General features: G+C 39.7%; 1 protein-coding gene across 1 annotated transcript in view; it reads left to right on the top strand.

The window, feature by feature from the left end:
- Focad (focadhesin) overlaps positions 1-26,497 on the top strand; it is a 286,838-nt gene that overhangs the window by 87,183 nt on the left and 173,158 nt on the right. The window contains exons 10-11 of the mRNA XM_041651620.1: positions 2,566-2,768; positions 9,810-10,067. Coding sequence (XP_041507554.1) covers positions 2,566-2,768; positions 9,810-10,067 — 461 coding nt within the window. The remainder of the gene's footprint in view (positions 1-2,565; positions 2,769-9,809; positions 10,068-26,497) is intronic.

The following is a 26,497-nucleotide window of genomic DNA, read 5'->3' as shown; positions in this document are numbered from 1 at the left end:
AAGAAGACTTATTTCTAATTGATACTACACTGACTTTGGTCAGATGAATGATGATGCTCCTTTGGTTGTCTAACAATTTAAAGGAAAGTGAAGGCAGGAGAGAGGGAAACCAAATGTGCTAGTTAGGAAGAGTCAAAGAGTCAAGTTTTTCACTCTCGCTGATGGGTAGATATGACATATCTTTAAATTGTGCTGTTTTTCTTTATGTTTTCTAACTTTGCTTGGTCTGATATCAAGTATGTGGTAATAAGGGAGTGCAAATTACTTTAAAGTGTCTTAGATAAATTTCTGCTCTATCTTCTCTGGGACATTGTTTTGTCAGCATCTTGAGAGTAAATTGTTTCACAGTAGCCTCAGTACGTGAAGGACACCTGGTCTCTTAGACCGCTTTTGCCCGTTTTTGTTGTCTGCTCTTCACTGGTGCCCTTTGGATCGGCTTTTCCTTCTCTCCAGCAGTGCACATGGCCTCTTTCCTGGAAGCAGTGCATACCAGGCTGCGACTTCTGCTGCTTTTACAAAGTCTTATTCTGATAATTTGTATATCATGAGATTTGCCATTGAAAGTATACAGTGAAGCATTTTAAAATTTATTGGCCTGTATAGTCAGGAATACAAACTAGTTTCAGAATTTTTCTATCACTACTGTCCCCTGAATTTCTTGTGCTTCTTGGTGTTAATAACAATTTCCAATTGCAGCCTGAGAGAAAACATTACTCAGTCTGAAAAAATATGCTTTAGGGATGATAGTAAGAGCACTAGCTGCTCTTCTAGAAGACCTGGGTTTGGTTCCTATCACTCACATGGTGACCTAACAATTATCTGTAACTAGTTCCTGGGGATCCTGTGCCCTCTTCTGACCTTTGTGGGCACTGCATACATGTTGTGCATAGACATAAATGCAAGCAAAACACTCATACATATAAAGTAAAAAAATAACCAACATAAAATATTTATCATTATTATTGTATGCGCGCACACACACAGGGCATCACATGCATGTAGAGGGCAGATGACAGAGGGCATTCTCACCTTTCACCTTTACTGTTCCATGGGTGGAACTTAGGTCATTAGGGTTTGCAGGCAAGCACTTTATCTACTGACTCACCTCAATGGCCCTACTGTCTTTTGTGCTTGTAAATTTGACTTTTTATATAAATAGTTTGTATTTGTTTTATTGACGAAAAATTTCCAAAGCCCTATGGAAGTTGCCTTTCTAATTCTGAAGTTTCAAACATATGTTTTGACTCATGCACAATAGAAAAATGACACAGGACCAAGCAAATGTTTTGAGCAGCTGTTAGCTGGCAGAATTTTCTTTCTCTTGCAAACCAATGCCTATTTTGAGGTTATCCTGGTTAAGGGAGTAAACCACATTGGAAATTGTTGAGACTGTCATTTAAAACTGTTTAGTATATTGGAACTACTTAGTTTTCAAAGTAATAGATAATCAAGAGAATGTCAGTCATTTCAAATTCAAAATCAAGTATTAATATAAAATACAGTATACTTACTACCAGTAGACGTTTATCAATAATAGCTTATAAAAAAATCTGGTCAATTTATAATATGATATTGAATATGTGTGTTATGTGTTTCCTTCTTTTAAAAAAGATAATAGATATTTATATTGTCTTCAATACCACTATGGATTAAGGCCAACATTAAGGGAAAATAATGTTATAGTAACATGTGTTTGTACTTCAGTTCATGTTAGGGTTTGACTTCCAAGTGATTTAACAAAATACTGACAACGTACTGACATGATTTAGTGTCCAGAGAATTTTTCTTTCTTTTTTTAGTGTAGTGGGGAAATTACTTGATTACTTTGATAGTTTGGCTCTGAAGCTTATGAATAACATCTTTAAGTAAATCACAGTTTATTCAGTAACCTTAAAAATATAGTAAAAAAGGTCTACTTATATCCTAACTCATTCTGTAGTTAGGCTCTGGGAGATCCTGGTGCATGGCTAACTCACTGCACTTCTGTATTCTGCCTCTGATGTGGAGGCTGAGTTCCCATGAAAAGAACCTACTTACTGCAAAAGGATTTTTGTGGACGTGTGCCGTGGGACCTTGGTGATCCTGTTCTTAGTAGTCTAGTTGGTAGTCAGCTATGCTTTATCTTGCTGTTCACTCAAGCTTCTGCTAATATGACTTTTGGCATGTTGAAGAAGCATGTGTGTTGCCCTCATTATCCACTAATAGGGACTTATGGTCTCTTGGTTGTTTGTTAGTAGGAGCTGAAATGCTATAATGTACAAATGTTTAATAGTATTAAAAATTCACAGTGACCAAAAAATGTAGTTTATTTATATATACCTTTTGATGCATAATGTATTGTTCCTAAAAGTATCCTTATTCTTCTGTTATAAATATCAGTAGTTGTAAAAGAGACACAATTAGTTTTTATGTTACTGTTATTCTTTTTTACTGTAACTTCACATCCTAGTTGTATCTCAACTGGTTGGAAAAGGGCAAGAAAAACTCTATTTCATTGATAAAATAGCATTCTGTTTGACTGATGTTAATTTAACAAAAAATTGTGATCTCCTGTTTTGTGGTTAGCTTTGAAGCTCCTCTCTGTTGCTGAGGGTCAGAAAATCCCAAAGGCATCCTTGCTGCTCATGGTGCCTCTTCTGCAGATCCTGTCTTCTACCGCCTTGGAAGACTGTTTGGCCATGGGTGAGGAAGGTCCCTCCAGGCAGCAGATGGCTCTGAATCTTTTGGAAGTGCTACAGAGGGAATGTTATGGAGACAACGACCTCATGGTAATGAATTCTTCTTTATTTCTCTTCTGGGTCCATGGGTTTTTTCTGTCACTTCTAATGAAGTTTGTATTTAGATGTGAACTTGCACTTCCCACATTTGTCAGGCAGTGACGTGGGAGATGCTATCCTTCTCTGGACAGCGAAGGAAGGATAGGTGATCCTGTGGGCAGTTAGCTTTAGAAGTGCTGTAGGATCTCTCTTCCTTTTTGATATTCCATTTCACTAGACACTAACAGTCCTGATTAGTCTGGAGATAAAGAAATGAAATCCATTTAATTCAGTGCTTCTTTTCTTTATTAGATTGATTTTTATTCTCATGCAGGAAGGCTTCTGCAGAGACCAGAAGAGAGTTTCAGATCCTTGGTTGTGAGGCGCTGGATATGGTTCTAGTCCTTTGCAAGAGCTGCGAGTGCTTTTAACCCCTGAACCTTCTCTCTTGACTCTTCTTTAACATACTCGAGCATGGAGTCTTTCATTCTTAGAGTCTATTGATGTATATCCAACATCTTGCCAGTCAGGGTCTCCCAGGTAGGGAATGTTTCTCAGAATCTGCAAGTTCAGGGGTCAGTATAAGATTTATATGGCATGTAATGACAGGCTCCCTAGCTGGTGGCTTTTGTTGTCATTATGTATGACCACATTTTCCTGCCTCAAGTAGAAGATAATAGGTCTGTCACATGTTTTTTTTATGCCTTGTAAGACTGTACGGCCATGGATGAGGACGGTCCATTCAGGAAGCAGTAGACTCTGAGTCTCTTGGTGCTGTAGTGGGAGTGGTAGTCTTGTTCACCTCGTTTTGTGTTCTCTGTCTCCTTTTCTGTCTTTGTTTTCTCTTATTTTAAAATTGTGTGTGTGTGCCTGTACACACGTCATGTTGGTGAACATTTGTGGGAGTCTGATGACAACTTTCAGGACTCAGTTCTCTCCCTCTGCCCTGCGAACCCAGGTTGTGAGGCTTGAGAGCTTGCACCTTTACCCACTGGACCCTATTGCTGGCCCTTTACTATTCCTTTTCTGTGACAGTAGTCTGAAATGCCTGAGTCCTAGGCGTTTCTGCTATGCCCATTTTCCTTTTACATATTGTAGATTGTATTCCTTTTCCAGTTTCTTCTTCGGGGTTGGGGCGAGAATTAAGTAAGATAAAGCCAGGAAAGCATCTAAAGTCTCTGTGGAGGAGTTCGCTGTGAACAGCAGCTGGAACGTGCTTGTTGCTTCGTTTGGGAAAAAGGAGGTCCCTTTAGTCACGCGCAGTTAGGCATTAGAGCGGCCAGAGTCTAGTATCATTATTCCCTACCTGAGTCTGCACTGGAAACTCATTAAATGTGTATTACAGCTTCCCAAATCCAGATTGTTCCACTTTAATTCTAATTCTTGAGGTAGATATCCAACTTAGCAATGAGAGAAGGACTTTCTGTCCAAGTTCTAAACAGGATGGCAAGAATCCTATTAATTCTTTTATACCTTCCCTCCTAATTTCCCATATAGCACAAAGATATGCTCTTGGGTGGGGCCAGAGCTGGGGTCCAGTGCTACTGCTCAGGCAGGATGTACAATGAATTGTGTACTTTTAAAGCACAAGTGTTATTTACTGAGGCTCACCCTAACTCTAATACCTAAGGACTCAGCTTACTGTTTGTTCAGGTGTTTGTGTGTCTTATTCATCAGCATGGGTAGCTGGACTTCCTCTTTAGCAGCTGTTGGTGCTGAGGGAGTAGGGAGGGATACTATTGATGCTAAAAATATCCTCCTCGTGATGCTGTGCTGTTTTATCGAGGCTGTGAGTGACTCATATCACCCTTTTAAAAAATGATTTCTTTTCCCCAGGTACCTGTGTGATCTCTGTATTCCAAACACACCTATCAGTTCAGCTTCGCTCCCACTCACCAAGTCTCTCCCTAAATCCTGGGTTTCTCACATAATGTTCTTTCGTTTCCTCTGTATGAACTGCCTGTTCTTGCAGACACAGCCAGATCTTCTCCTGTCCCCAAGTCGGTATTCATTGTGCTTTGTCTTCCCAGCATATCTTTATTTACCTCATGCAAAGAATGTTGTGTGCTAATGTGGATGATCCAGGTTTGCACCTTTAACTCTGTGGTGAGCCACGGAGGGAGAGAATTGTGGCTCTTCCTCGGGCCGTTAGGGAAGGGCACCCATGTAAATTGTTAACATTAAATTGCAGTAGTCATTGATCATTTTGCATTTTTCTATCCTAAGTGCTTTTGCTCTATATTTCTTAGCGGATCATAGGAAATAGCTTTAGTTAAAATATTTTAGGCACTTGTCTGACTGAATGTCTTCTTTCTCTCATACTTAAATAACATATTAACTTATTTATCTTTTCATCCAAAGTACCTGATCCATTGTTTAGTGCATGGTGGGTATTCAGTATTTAGCACGTTTTGTTCTTAGCAAATGTGCATCTTTCATAAGACTAGGCCATTTTTCTATTGATTTGTTGCAGAAAGCTCTCCATGAAAGCCATGGATTTTCTGTTTTTAATGATTTCTCTTGGTGGTTCTGACTTAGTGTTTGATTATAACTAGAATTATTTTCAGAAGTATAGTTTGAGGGTTAAGTACCCTTCCATGCAGAACTGTAATGGCTTCTCTATTTCTGAAGGCTGAGAACCATGAAATAAAATAGGGCTTGACATCTTTCCGTTCCCAAGATATAAAACAATGCACGATTGGAAATGTGATATTCATCTCTTTAAAATCTAATAAGTATTTTTTATAGTGTGTGGAAAACAAGATCCTTATTTTAAAATTTGGCTATTAAGTGTGAAACTTGAAACCACTTATTGTAATCTACTCAGATTTAAAAAAAAAAAAAACCAACCAGCCGCTAGTTTAAATTCTAACATGTTTGAAAATCCTCCCAACATAATGGAAAATAAAAGAAAGCATCAATGTACACAAATTATGAGCAATAAAGAGAGAAATTTGAGTAGGGCAAACTGCCATGAGTATTGACTAGTGAAGGTTCTTAGTTATTCCTTAGACAGTGCTCGCAGAGTGACTAGAGAACTGTTGCTACTGTCAGATAAAGAGGCAGCCTGTCTCCTGTGCCCTCTGATGACAAGGTACCACTGTGTCCCCACAGAGCCCCATAAAGGATGGACAGGTAGGTCAGGTGTTATTTCTCCCCCCTGGGTTTATCTATCTATTTATTTATTTTGGTGATTTCTTTTTTTTTCTTTTGTTACTTCTATCTATCCCTCCATCCACTAATTTATCTTTGTGCTGAATTTAGGAGGAAATGATAGCAGCATTTAGGTAGATTTTAGTAAATAAAATGGTAAGTTAGCAATAAGTTGAGATGAACTGGTTTCATGAGAGTTGGTTGAAAGTTAAGGAGAAACCTTGACCTTATGTTTTCGGATGATGTGAGTTATCATGATCTTATGTTTTTGGATGATGTGAGTTATCATGATCTTATGTTTTCGGATGATGTGAGTTATCATGATCTTATGTTTTCGGATGATGTGAGTTATCATGATCTTATGTTTTCGGATGATGTGAGTTATCATGATCTTATGTTTTCGGATGATGTGAGTTATCACGATCTTATGTTTTCGGATGATGTGAGTTATCACGATCTTATGTTTTCGGATGATGTGAGTTATCATGATCTTATGTTTTCGGATGATGTGACTTATCATTTGGTGATAACCAAGTATCCCCACCTTTCTCAGCTCTCATCTAGATTCTCTATGGGAACACAGGGCTGGAAAGAAAAACACTTTTTGATTTTGTTTTTGGGTTTTGAGACAGTTTCACTATGGTTGTATAGACCAGGCTGGCCTTCAATTCACTGGGATTCCCCTGTCTCTGTCTCCTGAGTGCTGAGTTTCCATGTCTCCACCCTTTTATCTGTTAAGAGTGTTGCATTCAGTGTTGGAGATTAATGCTCTTCTTCACTGTATTCACAGACCTCTTTAGGTCAACAGCGACTGTCAAATGTCCGACACACAGTTCACACTTAATGCACCTGAACGCTTCTAGGAAAATCCTTTAAAACTAGATAACCCCAACTCTTTTATGAAAATCATTGAAATACATTTTAACAACTATCTAATACATATTTTAAATTTTTAATTTGATGTGTATCAGTGTTTTGATTGCATTTCTCTCTGTGATCAGAGATTTGCCTGTGGAAGCTATAAGAGGGTATCAGATCCCTGGAAATGGAGTTATGGACAGTTTTCAGACCTGGGTTCTTTAGAAGATTAGTCAGTACTCTTAAGTTTTGTGCCATCTTTACGGTCCCTTAGATAGTGCTTTATTTATTTTTTGAATTGTGTTTTTTCCTTTGTTTTATGTGTTTTTTGAGATAGGGGCTCACTATATAGCCTGTAACTTCTCATGTCAACTAGGTTGGTCTTGAACTGCTCGTGTCTGTTGGGATTGAAGGTGTACACCACCATGCCCAGTGCCTCTGTTGGGATTGAAGGTGTACACCACCATGCCCAGTCCCCCTTGCTTTGCTTTTTTTTTTTTAAGCAGAGTCTCTCTTAGCTTAGTCTGGTTTTGAACTCATGACGCTCCTGCCCCATTGCACAGATGCTGGGCTTACAGGTGCCATCATCATGCCAGTTCTAGTATTTTTTAAGTATATTTTTCCCTGTGGTTTTGTTCTTTATTATTTTCTGCTGTGCTAAAATACACATAATACAAATCCTTTTCCTTTCTACTTTTTCCTTTGAGAAACAGAATGTACCAACCTTTTCATCTGTTTTCTTTCAGGGTAGGGAAATCGTGGATGATACCCTTCCCCAGACAGTAGCAGCTGTCACTCACTGGGGCAAGGGGATCTTAATGTGATATATTATTTAACATTTTCGTTTCTTACTGCTGGTCTACCTTTAGCCAACCAGACAAACACAAATAAGATGGGAGATAGTACTTGAAGTAATGTGGGATTCCTTTTCTCTTCTTGTTTACCTTCATCAGGGTAATGGGCTTTGGGCTCGATTCATGGTTCATGTTGATGTCCAGTTATTTTCTTTTCTAGTCATACCTACTTGTTTTGTCTTTCTTTCCCTAGGACGATAGGGACAGTTTTTTTCTGTATTTGTAACTTCAGACATTGTGCTGAGAGCTTTATTAAGTATTAGATGGCTTCATATCTTGCTCATATACCTTGGCAAGAAGTTAGTTTTTATTTAAATTGTACAAAGAATGAAATGAGAGAAATTGTATGATATCTAGAAGCTAGCTTGGTTGTCCTGAAAACCAAGTCTCTTATGAAGTCCAATATTGGGTTGTCATTAATCTAAAGGACTTGGCCATGGTCATTAATGAATTTCATCATCTTATGAACAGCATTTTTAATATGACAAAGGTGTTTAAATTTAGATGTTATTTAAGTTTTGTAAGTTTTTTACAATACTAATACATCCACATAGTTAAAAAAGCATAAAATGGTACATGATGAAAGTCTTCTGTTTCACTGTGGTTTCTAGTAGTGCTATTCTCAGTCTTTCAACTGAATTTTTTTTTTTTTTGCTTAGTGGTTACTCTTTTATTATGTAATATGATATGATAAATAGCATCTTTCTCCTCATACTCTTGGAAAAAAGGGGCATTCTAAACTCTATCGTAGATTCTCATGAATCTCTTCATATTAGTTAATAGTATGGCTAGAACAGTCACAGTTTTTATAGTACTAATTAATTTTTAAATCTGATAGTCACTCATTAGCATATGCTCAAGAAAATTGTGTACTAATACTGTCTCACAGACGTTTGTAGAAATGCTGATAGCATGTTTGTAGTTGCCTCCCAGAATGGAAATGGCTCAACTATCTATCACGAATGGATAGAGAAGAGAAGCCATATACATATGATGCAATGCTGTTTGTCAATAAAAAGTACTGACACAAGCTATGCCATGAGCAAACCTTGAAAACATGCTAAGTGAAAGGAAGCCACAACGTGTGTGCCGTCTGTTGAATAAAAGCTAAACTAGTATGTGATTTCTATCGTACAGAATAGCCAGGATAGAAGTTATAATGCCAGTGGGTAGTCTACCTAGACTGGGAGTAGAGAAAGGCTAGTGAGCTTTCCCCGGGACGGATGAAAATGTCATAAAAATAGGTACTGGTGGTGGTCATGGAAATCTGTGGATTACTGAAATCTTCTAAACGCTAAACTTTAAAGGAGCACATATTATAACATGTGGATTATATCCTAACACGTATATTACATTTTCCCAATATTAACTTTTATTTCCTATTCTTTCGATGGTTATCTCTATGTCATCCTCCGATTAGAGGCAGTTAGGGATTTTAGCTTCTGTCATCCTCCTCTGTGAAATTTGGATGACCCCATTAGCAGGCAGTGTCAAATGCTTCTGTAACGGCTGTGACTTCTCTTGAATCATTTCTGCTCAAGCACCCATGCACAGTTTTGTGCAGTCCTTGGATCCGACTCTGCTGCTTCACTTTTGTGAGGAGCCTTTCTCAGATGTGCTGAAATGCATCACTGTCTCTCGATTGCAGAAGTTTTTATAACCCAGTTACTAATGCCTTCCCAGACTCAAGCCAAAACAGCTCTGTTCCCGTCCACATACTGTCTGTTACCAGTGTGAATTGTCCTGTGTCCAAGTCTGCCATCTGCCCTAGGCTGCCACTCACAAGGACCTGGCCAAATGAAAGGGGGTGTCTATTTTCCTTCTCATTACTGATCACTTGGAGGTTTTTTAAAGTGAGAATCCCTTCTCTCATACTCTGCTGCCTCTGGATCTTGTGTACTGATCCATTTCTACCCCTCTTCCTTGACTAGGAATGAACTATAAGCATGAGAAAATTCTGTGCTAACGTGTCCTCAGGTTCTGTGGAGCAACTGTTTTTTCCTCTTTGTCTAATCCTATTACCTCACATATGGTGGAGAACTATTTGGCAGGACCTCAAAGTGTGTATTTATTTTGTTGGTGGGAACGGTTTTGATAATGAATTATAAAATAAGTGAATGTCAGGAACAGGAATATTTTCTGACACACACTCCTCTCGTTGTTTAATGCCTTCTGTGTCTGTTTTCAGCTCTCCTGCAGGCTCACTTTTCCTGTGAGCAGCATGTATGGTTCAGTCTTTACCACCTGGAGGGTCCTTGAAGTGCTTGGAGAAGAGTCAGCCGCGTGTGACTGGCTGGCTGCAGTGGAGTCCTTGCTCCCGCTCATTACCGTGGTCCCCACTCATGTGTTTTTACTGCTGGCTCACCTGCTTGTTGAAGATACAGGACAGAATCTTCAGCAGATCCTGAAGGTCACCACAAAGTTAGCCCAAGCAGATTCCGCTCAGGTAATGGGAGAATAGCATAGTATTTACAATTACAGGTTATTTTTAGTTTGTGGATTATTTATGCCAAAGTTTTAAAATTATGGCTTTAAAAAATGTATTCATTGTTGCAAGTTAGGTTTCTTTCTTCTTATCCCGAATTGATTTATACTTAACTATGCATTTTTTTTTTGATTAAAGCTACATTTGGCTAGGGAACCTTAATATAGTACATTTTTGTTCTGCTTTTCACAACCCATTTTGTGATGCTTTCCTTTTAGTTCTAATATTGCCCTAAGGTAGATCCAGCTTAATCAATTCATGATAGATTCCTTACAGTTTGACCCTCTTTTCATGCAGTCATTTAATAAGAATAACATTGTATTCTCTCTCTGCGTGGTACTGATCTGCAGGCAGGGATGTGAGGATAAACAATTGTCTTCCTGTCTGCATGGAGCTGGAGTGTAATAAGCAGTCAGACATAAATAAGACTTCCCTCTGTCCTTTAAAAATAGAAGTACATTTAACACAGCGTTCTTTTATTTTTCTACTGGCTAGAATCTCTAGAATATTTTCTGTGAAGGGAGGGTTTCCTAACCCAGCAGGCATGGCATTATTTTATATTCTGTTTAATGATGTCTGTGCTTATGCTTTCTTTTAGGAATAGTGAAGACAAAAATTTCACCTCAGTACAAAGTCATGTGTTCCTAGGTGAAAACATTAGGTGTCATTGGTGTTGAAAATATGTTGAAGATGGGAAATTTTGTGTTTGGTGTTTCTCATTCTCTCAGCTTGTCATGCTCATTTGTATTTTATCAAGTAACCTGCAGTGTGTGCAGAGGACCTTTGTCCTAATGTATATGCGTACTATAAATCATTTCATGTTGCTTCTAGTGTAGTTCTCTGTTCCATATTTTCTAAAGGCCCCCACTCATAACCAGTGTTGATGTGTAAGACGTTCTATTTGAGTAGTTGAAGCACAGATGGTATCTGGAGATTATGCAGAGAAGAATCCCTTGAAATAATATACTGACCTTTCTTGATCTGTATGCACTTCTGATACAGTGTGTGTGTGTGTGTGTGTGTGTGTGTGTGTGTGCATGCATGCACATACATGCATCTGGACATATACACGTGTGTACATACACACACATGCAGAAATACACACAAACACATCTGTCATTTTTCATTCACACAGTGAATTTGGTCTTAGGGGTTTTTACTATTAACTGTTTTTATTAGACAAGTATTTAGCTCAGTCTTGGACTAAGTAGTATACTTAAGGCACAATTTCTTTATGATTATGTGGAAGATTTAACAGGCTTATCACTTCATCTTCACAGTCCAAAAGGAATCGAGAAGAAGCAGGGAATGCTTAGATTGTTCTTGCTTGGTTCCCATGTCCATAATGTATCAAATATGATGGTAGCATAATGAGACATTTTAATTTGCCATTTGATATAGATTGGAAGTGGGGTGAACTTTAAGATTCCCCACATTACCTATGCCTCCAGCGCTGTGAGAGCTGAGGTTCGGATATGTGTGAGTCAGACTTAGGGTCACTCGAAAAAGAGTCCAGCAGAGGAGCATGATTTCTGAATTTCAGTCCGTTGTTAGTTGGCTCTGTTGTTTTCAGGTCTGTGTCCAGGTGGAAACATCATGGAAGAGCCTGGTAGATTAAAACCGCTTAGGTCATGGCAGCTAGGAAGTAGGGAGTCATATCAGCCACCAAAATTCTCAAGCCAGGTTCTACCACCCACTTTCCACTACCTTCCGATAATGCTGTCAGTTTGTATGTCCGTTAATAGATCAATACTGTAAGTCACTCTCAGTGATTGGCTCTATCAATGGGGACCAAGCTTTCAACAGTTCAAGTGTTTACTTTTAAAAATTTCATTAGTATATATTATTTATACACACAAAAGGTTTCATTATTGCATTTTATTGTGATATGCATATAATGTATTTTGATCATATTCACCCTATTACTCTGATTTGTCCCCTTGCTGATACTTTTTGTTTCTAACTAGTCCCTTTTACTTTCACCCACCCACTCCATGTATGGGTGTGTGTACCAATGTATTTAGTTGGGGTTATTTACATGAGTGTGGGTGAAGGGTTATATACGGGATCACGATTACCTTACTGCGCTCCCTCCCCCATGAAGCATTAGATGCCTATAGATTCTCAGGCAATGGTGAGAGCTTTATGAACCCTTTCCCCCTAGAAACCATTCACTGCCTCAGGGAACGCTAGGGTCGTATGAACCCTTGACCCTCTAGGACAGAATAGTGACAATTCCAATCTTGTGCAGTTAATGTCAGGTATTGAGAATTCAAGAGTGCCACAGCTATACCTGGAAGACAGCATTCCACAACATGCCATCCCTTCCTCCTGCTCCTATATTCTCTCTAATCCTTCTTCTGCAGTGTTTGCTGAGCCTTGGCTGGGTGATTTGGGGCTGAGCATTTAACAATTGCTTATTCTCAGCACTTTGAGTATTTATGAGTCTCTGCAGTAACTGCTGCTAACAGCAAAAAGAAGCCTCTCTGCAGAAAGCTGACAACAGCGCTAGTCTGTGGGCATAAACAGAACGAGTACTTGGCATGTCTGTGTAGCAGAACAGCTGTGGTAGCTTGGGTGTTAAGGCTTACGACCTTCCAAACCAAAGGCCTCTGACCAGCTTTACAGTATCAGAGCCGTGAAGGCTTCAGATCCTACCGGGATGTGCTGCTTGCTCCCGTAACACTCCTGCCACTGTTTCACCTGTAGGCACATCTTGCCTGGTAGGCTGGTAGTGCAGCACACAGGGTCCAGAGCTGAGCAGAACTGTCATTGACGGTTCTTTCCCAGCAGATTGCATAGCACCTTCTGGCACCGTGGACACTAGCCAGTAGCGAGGAAGTTTGCAGCTCATTTCCAGTTGGGACTAAGTGTAACGTGAGTTTTGGGAGTACCTCTTGTTTCCAAACCATAAGAGATGATTTCTTAAAGGAAAGATCACTTCCTTACGATAGACATGGAAGTCTGCTCAGAGGACACACATGCTGAGCTGCTGGGACTACTGTAAGGTGAGAGTATGCGGGCCTCACATCTCCTAGTCCTTAGATGTCAGGTGCTTTTCTTACTCAGATTGTTGCAGGTTCTGGCTAGTGGCCTCCACCACCTCATATTTTGTTTATTTATCTTGGTACCCATGTAAACATTATTTTATTTTTTGTGTAATCTATGAAATGGCAATCATTAGAATGGCCACCCAGGTTCATTTCCTTATTCATTAAGGCTGTTAAGCAGTGCTATATATTTAAGTCATGTTCTACAGCTGCTGATCATTGGTGGATCATTTTTAAAGAAAAGGGAAAAATATTTTGTGTAATTGTGCTCCTAATATACATGATAGAGTGAAATGCTTAAACATTGTTGCTCAGATACATGCCATGCCAGCTAGACACAATGCTATCACAAGACCTACAGATAACACTTTTAAACATCTGGGAATGGGTGGAAATAGTACCCTAGAAATTGAAGACAGTGTTTTCTCCCCTTTCTATTTTCACTGTGATATGATATTGATATTTTAATAATCTTTAGCTACAGTTTAATCAGCCAAAAGAAAGCTAAATATTTTGACAGAACAAATTTTATAGTAGTGAGTAGATGCTATTAGTATATTTATTAGCCTTGAAATTTGCTCTGGGCGGAGCGATTTCTATTCTGTCTGGTATAAGATTTGTGTCTATATCTGTATTTATAGGGGGTCTGTCCCTGTAGGACAGTTGGCTCAAGTTCTTGGAAGAGTTGGTACTAAAGGATAGTTTGAGTCTCATGAGACTAAGTAAACCTCGGAGCCAAACACTCTTCAAGGTTGCCGTCTGCTCCTGGCTTTGGGGATCACCTCACATCTACAGGAAGATTCAGCCACATGAAGTGTGGTGACCTAAATGCTGTGTTGGAATGACATCTTGATTTTGTATATGACCACTATTCTAAGACCTTATAAGGAAAAATAGTTAATAAATTTCAAAGAAAGGCTATGTATGACATATATGATGGCATTCTTCTTAGTTTTATTCTGCATGGTGGCAGTAGAGATTATTTCTAGTAGTATTCATTCAAAAATAATATAAATTATTAGTTTCTGTTGCTACTTCTCCAGTGTGAGTTCCTCTCCTTAGTCTCTCAATGTGACCTTTGTGTTGTCATGTCCTTGCATGGCTTTAGGGACAGACCCAACTGGGGCAACCAGGGAATGAAGAGACACACACAACAAAGCTGGGATTGGGTAATTTGGCCTCTCAGATGGAGAGGCCTCAGAATCCTGGAAGCTTAGTGTGTATATTGTGTACAGTGAAGAGAGGTGTGGGGTTATTACATACAGCTGAACAAGGGGGTGGGGTGTTAAACCAAGAGGTACTTTTAGCTATTATTGGTAGGAATATATATATATATATATATATATATATATATATATATATATATATATATTCTCTATAAGGGAACAGTCTTTCGGCTATAAATATCCAGGGTGGGGTGGGGTGAGGAGAAAGCCATGGTAGGCGTTTTCTGCATTATCAGTATGTACACTCACTCCAGGGAGAAGGCTTTGCCATTTTCCTATGGGACTGAGGCTCTGGTCTTTGATGTAGCTATGCCTACGTCAGCAGCACACAATCAAAACAGGGTTTATAGCAAGATTCAATACCTTGGATAGTGGTCTTAGAGGTTATGATGGCAGTGGAGAAAGGAGGCTATAGGCAGATTAAATCATAGTTCTAAAGATAAGAGGAGTGAGTTCTGGTATTCTGTAGTAAGGTAGGACTATAGTTTTTGAAAATATATTACATATTTGTAAGAATCTGGAACAGACAAGCTCAAAGATTTCTAGAACAGGAGTGAATGGGATCAAAGTGACAATGTATATGAGATGTATTCCATAAGTATGTACCATTACTGTGTATCAGTAATATGAAAATAGTATGTGGAGTGTTAGTCACCAAGGTTGTCAGCTTTTGGGCAGATTGAGATCTTTTGATATCTTATTTTCAGGTGAATAACTCTAATGCTGTGTATGTGGAATATCAATTTTAGTTTTACTGATGTATTATATTGAATATAATGAGAGAAAGATTTTAAATTAGAATTAACCCATATATAAAAGGAACACTGCAAATTAATGGGATTTCTTGCAATATTTCAGTGTATGCATGCATTCGATAATATCAAATCAGGCTCGACACTTCGTTTCCCTCAACATTTGTCATTTCTTTATGGTGGAAACATGAGAAAGACCCGTTTATTCTAGCTTTTGGAAGTGCAGAGGGTCATGACCTGTAGTCACCCTCTTGGGTAAAGCCTTCCAGAATGGTTTGCTCTGGCTGTAGTTTAGCCCCCTCCTGTGTACACCCTTCTCTCTTTCCCAGGCCTCTAGTAGCTTCCATGAGCTTGGCCTGTTTTAGATTCTACACATCGGTGAGATCAGGTGGTAGAAGGCTTACACATTTGAACTTAGGAAGTCACAAGTTTCTTCCTTAAAATCTCCTCTCATCGAACCAAGCCGTAGTCTCATGAAGTACCATGTTTTCCACCTTTCTCTTGTTTTGTTGTGGTGATAGTCATATTTGTTTATTTTTGTTGTTGATATCACTTGCATTTTCTATCTCTGAAGTCCTTTTTTTTTAACCCATTTTCATGGTTTGATTGTTAAGTCTAGCTGTCAGTGGGAGCGGTTGTAATCTTTAACAATTTTGTAGTGTTTTCAGGGCCATTTTTTTTTCCATTTGTGAAAGTTACATACATGCTTGTGCCATTTGAAATCACTTAAGTGGTAAGGTTCATGGCCCATGACTTTTTGATCTTTTCAAAGTCATATATTATCAAATAGTAAAAGTTGACTTTCAGGGCAGAATCCTTGATAGTTCTACTCAGGGTCATAAGCCGTATTTTAACACAGAAAATGAATAGGAAATGTGTGAGATTTAATGGTCTGTGAGTTACTGCTGTGAGAAAGAGAGAAGATTATTCTGCAAAGGAACATGCACAAAGCCTCTCTGGGCACTCTGCACTCTGTTCTATTGTCCCTGAGTTCTGTGAAATGCTACCCCCCGAAGTCAGTCTGCTGCCAGTGTTCTCCACCCCAGCAAAAGAAGCCAGAATGTACAGTTCTTTTAGGAAAGACATTCAGAGATAAGAAGTGCTGAACTTCTTTCTATTCCCTGGTAGCTATAGTGTCGATTAGGCCTTGAGAAAAATTGGAAAGAATTTGTCTGGGTGAAGCTGTTAAAAAAAAGGAAATGCAGGTCAAAATACATGGTCAGGTTATAGCTCCTCCCCTTGTGGCAAAACGTTTATTTCTTCTTTAAACACACTGTGAAGGTGTCTAGAGAGTAAGGCACTTTAAATTGTTTGTTTTCTCGATGATATGCATGAAGCTTTGAGTTTACACCCAAAGCTTTGGTGTCAGTTTCTTGCTTTAATATCAACACTATGCTGAGTTACTGCTAGTGCATCTATAGAATAGAAATTTTCTGAAGTTTCCATTTAAGGAATGTTTGATTATGATTTTTCTAACCCATAGTAGATTTAACATTAATAAAACCCAGAGACAGAAATTGGAGTACAATCTGAAGGTCAGAAAAGCAAAACAGCCAGAAAAGCAAAACACTGACTCTTACCTATACCTCAGTCCGAAATGTCGACCCTGCCTCCAGTAATCTCCTAATGAGACTGTGTCTGTGAGCTGTGTCCTCCCGTTTTCTATTCCTCTCTAGTGTTGGGATTAAAGGCGTGCACCACTACTGCCCAGTTTCTATGGCAAACTAGTGTGACTACTGGGATTAAAGATGTGTGTTACCTCTGCCTGGTCTGTAAGCTGAGCAGTGAGGCTGTTTTGATCTCTGAACTTCAGGCAAGTGTTATTTATTAAAATACAATTGAAATATCACTAACTTATATGTAATATACTGAAACAAAATCGTTGTGTTCCTGTGTCACTGACACAAAAAGAATGAGCATGGAATTTGATGGAGAGTGGCCTAATGCTACATTCATAACAAGGAAGTCTTCTTATCTTTAACTGGCTATGAGGTTCTATTTGTAGATTTTTCTCTGCTTAAAACTCAAAAGGAAGAGACTGAGAGATCTCACCAAGCCAGTGGCACAAAAAGCAAGCCAAGCGGAGATTATGTATTGCCGAATGGACAAAAATTATTTTGTGTACATTTTCTTGGAATGTTCATAGTAGAGAGGTTCTTATATTTAAGAAAAGTATTTTATTAAATAACTTTTTGTATTCTACTTAATTTGAAAGTAATGTTTGGAAACTATAGAGAAAAATTACATGTTGCCATGGTTGATGTATTGAAAATACTTGAGGTTGTACCCTGTCAGTTTGATCTCTTGAGACGCACAAAGGCATCTCTATTCACCATACAGTCTTGGAGAACTTCTTTGCAAGGTATGTTTTAGCTGGGATGTGGAATGCTAAGGGATAGGAGAGCCTGTAGGAGCCTATGGTGTTCATGCAGAGTGGCTGGACCGTTGTGTCAGCACAGAAAGGGACAGCTAAGTCACATGGGGGGCCAGGTAAGGCTGCTGGGCATGGGTAGTTCGTAAAATAACTCTTGTTGGATAAATACAAGTTCTTTAAAATGGAGTAGAGGGATATGGTTTCTTTTCCTATGCGTTAAAAATATTTGTAGATGACACAGTTTTATATTTGAAAAACTTCATCGAGGAAGCAGCATAAATGCATTTCTGGAGGTTATTTAATTCCTTTTTATTGTTTTTGTTTTTTGAGACAGGGTTTTTCTGTAGCTTTGGAGCCTGTCCTGGAACTAGCTCTTATAGAGCAGGCTGGCCTCGAACTCACAAAGATCCGCCTGCCTCTGCCTCCCGAGTGCTGGGATTAAAGGCGTGCGCCACCACCGCCCGGCTAGGTTCTAGAATACTTTGTAAACTCCAGTTTCACCAGCAGTACTCTTCTTCAATGTTTCCAATTTAGTGGGGTTTTTTTTGGGGGGGGGGGAGAAGAGTCAAAGCTCACAGCACACAATCCCAGTTATGTATCCCTATAGTTGTCAGTGAGATGATAGGTCTTAATTTGATGGCAGAGTTTAACTCCAGAGTTCTCCAAGTTGGGCAGGTATGTTAGGTCCTTCGCCAGACACCCTGTGTATATTGAACATACTGGACTTCTAGCTCATCAATGAGAGTTTTGTTCTTCTCATAACACATAGTATGTGCTTTTAGGTGAATCTTCCCAGAAGAGTTAATATAAAGCATTTGGGCATTGTGAAGTCAGTTTGTTTCCAGTGAGTGGAAATACATAGTAATAAAGCAAGTGAAACCAACGAAATGGCTAAGAGGTGACTAGGGTGATTCTGTTTGGCAGCCTGCGGTGGGTTGGATAGACTTCGGGGACCATGGCGTCTGCTCTTCTTGATTGCCAGCATTTTGTGTGAATGAATTACTTCTGCATTTAAGAGAATTTATATATTTCCCATCTCTAAAAATGCTTATCTGAGTTTATCATACCGCGGAATCAAGTAGATATTAAGCTGAATGAGGTTAGTAAGGACAAATTAGTGTTTTGAAATGACTTGTGGATGTCTTAAATGTAAATTGTGTTTCAAGGGAATTTTTAGTAGGTACAGGTTAAACTTGGAATTCATGAAAGGAATTCTTCAAGGAACGCCATCTCTTAAAGTTTTTGCCTCTCAGCAACCTTAGAAGGATCCCGAGTTTATTTGTTGATTGATAGAATTAACAGGTAACTGTTGTTAGCTCCATCTGATTTTACTCTAAAAACCAACGAAATATTTTCCCAAATTGAAATGTTTATTCAAAGTGATGGATGGACCATTGTGCAGTTCATGGTCATTGGGTTTAGGTTAGGTTAGATTACACTGGCATCCTATTAGATGAACTCTATTAATTTAGGATTCATAGTAATTTGATATAGGCTGAGTTAAAACATTAGCAAGTATTGAAGCTACTGGGTTTAGGTTGTTTATATTTGCTCACTTACATTCCTATGATGAGTGTGCTAATTTAAAATGATCAAATTATCTATTCATTAAGACATATCAACAGGGACTGGTGCTTGGTAACACTTGGCTAATTCGTTTGATATAGTATAAAAGTAAAAGCAATCAACTTTGATTTCCTTAGTACTTTTTAAGTTCAGTCTTGCCTTTCTTCATTATTCCTAGTAGCTTGAATTATTATTAATGATAATTATGCTGGTGGCATTTTACTGTTTATGTGTACTTAGTGACAAATTGTATTTAAGTTTTAATGGTGGAGGTACAGCTTTATCTGTGTTAAGTGCAATTATCATGGAATTATCCTTCAGCTTGAAATACTGTGCCCGCCTTGTTTTTATTAGGTCCCGTGTTATTTATTAAGCATTTTCAAGTCACTCATTTAATCACACAGCATATGTTTATTGCAGACCTCCTGTATGGTAGGTACTGATAACACCGAGATGGAAGGATATTGCAGTTTGTTCAGAAATGGTAGGACACGTTGGGGTGATGGAGGCATTAAAAATTACTTTCAATACAAGGCAGCAATTGCCGCTTTGGAGGTAAATAGGCATCCCTGCAAAACAGAGGAGAGGGCCCATATGTTTCTACAAGCAGGGAGATGAGAAACCATTTTAGACAGAACTAAGAACATATGCAAAAACACTGATATGTGGCAGGTCTCAGTGGGATGGCAAGACAGACAGACATTTGGAATAAAGCTGGATAGTTGGAGTGAGGGAAATTGTTCCTGAGTGGAAAGAGATGTTGAGAAACGAGCTCCTCAAACCTTGCCGTTACATAAGATGAGGGAAGTTCTCTAAACTACCAGGGTCAAATCAGATTTCAGGGAGATGAAATAGTATAATATGATGTTAAAAATACCAGTTTCAGTGGAGACCCTGGCTTATGTAAGAAAGTGAGGGAGCCCACATCTAGATGTCCAGCAACTGCTATACTTCTTGGCTTCTCAGTTGCTGAAGTCAGATATTAGGAAATGAGGAGGTGGGTGAAGACGAGGATTCTTGAAAAACTGCCTGTGGGACTGTGAGTCCTACATATTAATGCCTCCTTGTCTTAACCTCAATGGCTGGACTTGAACCTGTCCCTTTCTTCTCCTGGTCTCTCTTTCTAGTCCAGCTTGGTGCACCTCCCTTACATTTGAGGGAAATGAGTGGCTATAGCAACTGAGTCGTGATGTCGCTCGATGACTAGGGCTTCACGACAGTCCCTGGATGCTGTCTAGCATGGCTTTAGTCAGGCAGTCCACAGGGAATCAAGAGGAAGTGAAACTGAGGAGGAATCCATGAGAGGCAAACCTTTACGAAGTGGGGCTGTCTGTGTCAGTGTGTGATGGCTGGCTAGCAGTTGTGATGGTGGACGGGAAGATAATGCAGTGTCAACATCAGCTGACATGCATCGAATTTTCTACCACAAAACACATGTATTTCTTGTAACATAATGTGGGCAGCCTGAGTGTTGTTAAAAATCCAATGGGGTGAAGCACCCCAAGGGAATATACAAGCCTTTGATGACAGCAGCAAGGAGCAAGGAAGACAGAGTCCCCTCGCACCAAGTCTAATGAGACCTTGGCTGCTTGCCACGGATCCCTCTTGGGCTGTGAGATGTACAATCACCTTCGCCATACTGACAATGTGCTGACCCTGTTTCCCACAAGAGCCTGTCCGGATTCAGATATTAGGTGTTTCTGAGGGGCTGGGGCAGCGGGGTAGGGAGATGATGACTGGAACTATCAGCATCAATTAGAGGTTGTAAAGTTAAGGGAACTCTGGAGAATTCTGCCAGCTGTCACTGGAGCTCTTTGCTAGGGATATGGGTTTAACCTTTGTGATCTCATCGGCGTGAGAGTGAGCATGTGGATAGTCTTAGGTTTAGGCTTCTGTGGGCCTTGAATGACGCTGGCACATTTACTGTGGTAGCGGCGACCAGATGGCGACTTCACACCTTTTCCTTTGATTTTCCTGTTTCTATTTTGTGCTTTGTAGAGGTTTGAGGGTCTCCAAATTCACTCTGCTTAAAGTTGATGAGCTGTGCATTGTTATATTAGCGGTGCATTGCTGTCATACCGTGATGCATGAGACCCATTGCACTGATCAGGTATGTCTGTGTCCCCTTTCTTACCTTCTCCCATTTGAGACATTAGCATGTCATTTAGCCCGTGCGGGAAGGAGCCCTGTGGGCATTTCTGTCGCCTGCTTCTCCGTCTATCTTTTGAAGCCCTCACGGAGCAGCTGATGAGTTTGTGGAAGGGCACAGGCAATGGTCTGCTGAGTTACTGAAGAAAGTCCAAGAGTCATTTTTGAAGCAGTTGAAAAATGGAGAACCATGCATGCATATGTTATGTTGTCTTAAATCAAGCTCTGGGTAAAGCTATGGTGACACATGCTGTTCATGAAAGGCTTAATGCAGTCCTTCTAATCGAATGAATTGTCTTGTTGTGCAAAAACTGTTATTACACCGTGTGTGAAACCAACCATGCTGCAGGGGAAAAATTAAATCGCCTGACTGAGAGGTCACTTGTGAATAGTAACACAAGATGCATTGCCGTTATTAGAGACTCTGGAGGACATTCACCCTTTTATGGTCGTTCAACTGCTGGGATGAAATATTTAGTGGTAAATGACACCCTTCTGGGAAATCCCCCTCAAGACTCATTCTTTGCTGTTTGTACATGAAGGAACGGAGGGGGTGGGGGAGCACAGGAAGACAATCACATTATTCCTTTCAGATCATGTAACAAACTTACCTAATTTGATTTGGTGTGATAACAGTTGTCTTTAAATGTTCCTCATTATAGCATTCTTCGTCAGTGTTCATCAGGGCCACACTCTGTCTTTTGTGGCAGGCGGTGCACATTCTGTGTTCCTTTCTATAGGGTGTGCATGGAAGCAGAGGCTCAGACACCAAGCTGGCTGGAGTTAATGTCAAAACTGGGCTATGTGCTTTAAGATACGATGAAGTGAAACGTCTTTCTGCTTATTCTATTTGCTTTTTTAAAAGAGTCTTTGACTATATACAGGAAAGATTATGTGTGTTCATGTTTCCGTTCTGCGTGGAAACTGTTGATTGATAAAAATTTTATAAAATATCTTCAGAGGTAAGTAAGCACTATTGATCTGAGGTGTTTATAATATAGTCATTAAAGCAGGGACTGCAGTTTTTTACCCATGGATAATACTCAGTATTATTTCTCTGTTTATTGATCATAATCTATCACCACTCTGAAATTTTCTACTTTTTTTTGCTAGATAATTCAGGTTAGCTTTTATGTGGACAAGAAAGTAGTCAGGAACAGCATTGCAAATAATTTGGATAGATTTTGTGTTTTGTTAATTCTGAAGTCAAGTAGCCGACTTTTTCCTCATTATTTGATTTCAATGCCTTTCCCCTCCTCCTTCCCTTTAAAGCTTTCCTACTTTATTGCCCAAAAGCTATGGACCAGTTAGAGTGGTGTGAATAGGGATATAAATTCTATTGGATTTCTCAGTGCCTGCTTTTGTTACAGGTATTTTGATGTGTTCATTAAAGCATATCAGTTGAAGTGGGGGCAGGGAATGAAAAGGAGTAGAGGAAGGAAAATATATTGCCAGCTGGAATAATGCATAGATATTTGAGCTTCACCTGGAAATAAAAATAATTTTTTAGAATGGGAGATAGAAACCCTTTGTCAGGTTGCTAATGAGAGGCTTGACCTAGCTGTTGCTGCAGCAGCATCTTTGGGGATGATGAGAGATGCAAAATGCACTGTTGCTAAGCAACTCTCCTGGCTGCCTTTGGAGCAGGTTCATATGTGCTAAGAGCTAATGAATCCTCATGTCTGCTCTTTGAAACTGCTCAAAAAAGCCAATGAAGACATTCCCAGGCATTTAGCATTTAAAGTACTGAACCTTTCTTGCCGTGTCATCTACTCATTAAAAATTAAATTGACCATTTAGTGTGTACTGAATATTGCTTTATTTTTCAAGGTGGGCCAGGGTTTGAGTCCTAATAAATATGTTTTCACAAAGGAGCTCAATACAAACGACTTAGCTCTGATCTGCTACTTATATTGTTTGTAACTGCAGGATTATTTTAAGTTGGAATGTCCTTTTCCCTTCCCTTTTCTAAACCGGTGGAGCCCTCTTCTTTCTTAGTTATTTTTGAAATCATACCATTCGCGTATATTGTTCAGCTCAAATGCCATCGTCTCTGAAGACTCTAGCGATCTAGAAGCCAGGAAAAATTTTTAGGCAGCTTGTTTAACCATTCCCTCTCTCAAAAGAAAAAAAATAAACAAAGCAACCCACAGAACAAAAGTGAAGGCCCGATGGAACCTGGATGAAGTGATTAATCTTAGTTCTTGGAAGACCGTATGCGTCCTCTGCTGACCTCTCAGCAGTGGTGTGAGGACAGAAACATGCTCTGTGGTGGGAGAACAGTGTAAAAGGTGCCATGCAAGTGCTAAGTGGTGTGTTTTCGTCTGTTCTTATGTGGGGTTTCGATTGATTTCCCGCTCAGCAAGAATTTTATGTTGCTGGAGTGGTTGTCTTGATCTGCTTTGGTAGCATTTTTGTAGGATATGAAAATGTGGGATTTATTTGTAACAGACTTCAAGCTTTCCCCATTTTATGTCATGGTTGCATGGAAAGAAGATGGCCATGCCTTCTATATAAAAAGTGAATTTAATTTCTTCTTGTTTTCTCTGTGTAGCCCTGGCTGTCCTGGAACTCACTCTATAGACCAGGCTGGCCTCAAACTTACAGAGAACTCCTGCCTCTGCCTCCTGAATGCTGGGATTAAAGACATGCGCCCCCACTGCCCGGCTTAATTTCTTCTTATAATACCCAAAATTTACTAGAGAGTTTATTACAGTGTAATAATGGTATATTCTTCCCTCAAATTAGAATTATAAAATAACTTTCCTCATTAAATTTAACATGTGAATTAAATGGTATAATCCTGAGTACAGAATTCTGTTTATAATCCATGGTCAGCAAAGGTTACATTTTTATTGTTCTTTTTCACACTGCACAGTTATTTGTACTGTTACAGATGCAGTGCCTGGCTGTAGCTAGACAAAAACATCCCATGTCTGCCTGAAGCTGTCACCATCCTTTTCTCCCAAGTTCTTCAAAAGGGAGATAATCACTGTTATCTCTGTTTGTATGTCTGCTTTTTTAAAAAATCATTTTTATTTATTTAATTACACACATTTAAATATACACTGTGTATATATAGTCTACGCATACATATATATAGTGTGTGTGTATACATGTGTGTGTATGTGTACATATATGTATGTGAAGGTCAGACAGTTTGTAGGAGTTGGTTCTTTCTTTCCATCATTTGGTTCCCAGAAATTGAATTCAGGTCATTAGACTTGACAGCAATCACCTTTTACCTACTGAGCCATGTTTGTCTTCGTGTGCCTGTTTTAAACTACTTTTAGATTAAGCAAGGAGATTGAGAACAGTGTTCTTTCATGGAAAGAAAATCAAAGCTAATTTAGTGGGTTTAAAATTTCAGGTAGTGGGGCTGTGGAGAGAGTGAACGTGTTTATCACAAAGCTCTGAGGATCTGAGCTCACACCCTCAGCACTTAGAAAGATCTAGCATGGCCATGAGGGCCTGTCATCACTGTGCTGTGGATGCAGGGGCAAGGGAATACCTGGGACTTGCTGGCTGACTTGTCTAGCCAAATTGGTGAACTCCAGGTTCAGTGAGAGACCCTGTCTTAAAAAATTAGGTGAAAGCGATCAAGGAATCTATCCAGTATTGAATTTTGAACCCCTATTAACACATGTCAATATATACACTAACGTACCTCACACCTCAAGTTTTGTGGTTGCATATTTTAAAAGGTGAAGCCGGGCGATGGTGGCGCACGCCTTTAATCCCAGCACTCGGGAGGCAGAGCCAGGCGGATCTCCGTGAGTTCGAGACCAGCCTGGTCTACAGAGCTAGTTCCAGGACAGGCTCCAAAGCCACAGAGAAACCCTGTCTCGAAAAACCAAAAAGAAAAAAAAAAAAAAAAAAAAAAAAGGTGGGACAATATAAAATGATATTTAACGTTGTGTATTATATAACCTAGTATATGTGGCGTATTTTGGGTGTTCTTTTACATGAGCCCTTCTAGATTTGTTTCATATTTTACTCGTATTTACAGCACATCTCAGTTCAGTTGACTGTGTTTCTAGTGTTCACTGGTGTTGTCTGGCAGACTTCCTGGAGAGACACAACATAAATGTCTTCTCATCCCAGTAAGGGTACCCATGACAAGCCAATCCAGCCTGGTAAATCGGTGACCTTTTACTGGGTTACTAACAGGAGTGTACGCGAGGGGTTATTTGCAAAAGCAGGGATGACTCAGAAGCAGCTGCATGACTGGACAGCCCACCCCAGGACTGGTGATGCCTTCCAAACGCTGCAACTCCAGAGATCTCTGTACAGCCCATAGGCAGCCTATACACCCATGTGATCACCGGGCAGTTTAGATTCACCCTGTGACTCTTCCCCAGACACGTGACTCCTGTTTACTTTCGAATCTCATGAGCCTCCTCCTTCCTCCTGGAGTGATGTTTCTATTGGGGGAAAGTGCTCGGCACCAAGTCGGCATGTCAGGAACATGCTGTGTCGGACATTATGCAGCTACTGAACCTTGCCAATGCTGCATCTTCATCATAGATAAGAAATGTGTGTTTAGAAATACTATTCTAATATTGATTTTACTTGTCTAAAAATAGGCCCTTAGTTTGTAATGCTCAAGAACCAAAAAGAAACTTTTTTCTTTTGAGACATGGTCCTCTTATGTACGCCAGGTTGTCCTTAAACTGTAGTGGTCAGGGTTTTCTGAGGGAAAGAACCAATAGAACATTTGTTATATACAAGGGATAAATTAGGGGCCTAAGCCATCATGTTACTTGCACCGTGGAAGGCAGAAAACCCTGTAACTGCTCATTGCACAAAGCTGAATGCTTCAGTTGTCTCATTCTGACCCTGAAGGCCTGGGAGATTATTTGACAGCCAGCTGCTGTTTTTTTGTCTAAGTCAGAAGGTCAGCAGATGATGGCAGGAGTGGATGATGCTTTCACCAGCAAGAAGCATTGCAGGAAGGCAAGTGACATTTCCAGTGCTGACTGCCTGTGGGAAGTGTCACCTATGCTGGGGGAGGCTTGTCTCAATTCATTCGTCCTGAAGCTGCTCACACAAACATACCCACAGGTTGATCTGTACTTGGATCAAGTTGACAGACAAGACTAGATGACCATCATAGGCGCTTCCTGCCTCGTACTGAACAGTGGTGGATCACAGGTGTGGAGCACCAAGCCTGACAAGAGAACCGCCAAAGTGTGTTCAGAACGTACCTGAGAATGTGTTGGAATGAATACCTATAAGTTTGGTTTTTTTAAGTGGCTTATATACACCTTTTGTA

The sequence above is a fragment of the Microtus oregoni genome, unplaced genomic scaffold (assembly GCF_018167655.1).
Source record: "Microtus oregoni isolate MIOR12 unplaced genomic scaffold, Mior012 000005F_ref0000423, whole genome shotgun sequence".
NCBI lineage: Eukaryota > Metazoa > Chordata > Mammalia > Rodentia > Cricetidae > Microtus > Microtus oregoni.
Note: the sequence above shows the minus strand (reverse complement) of the source record. Positions and strands in the feature narration are given on the sequence as shown.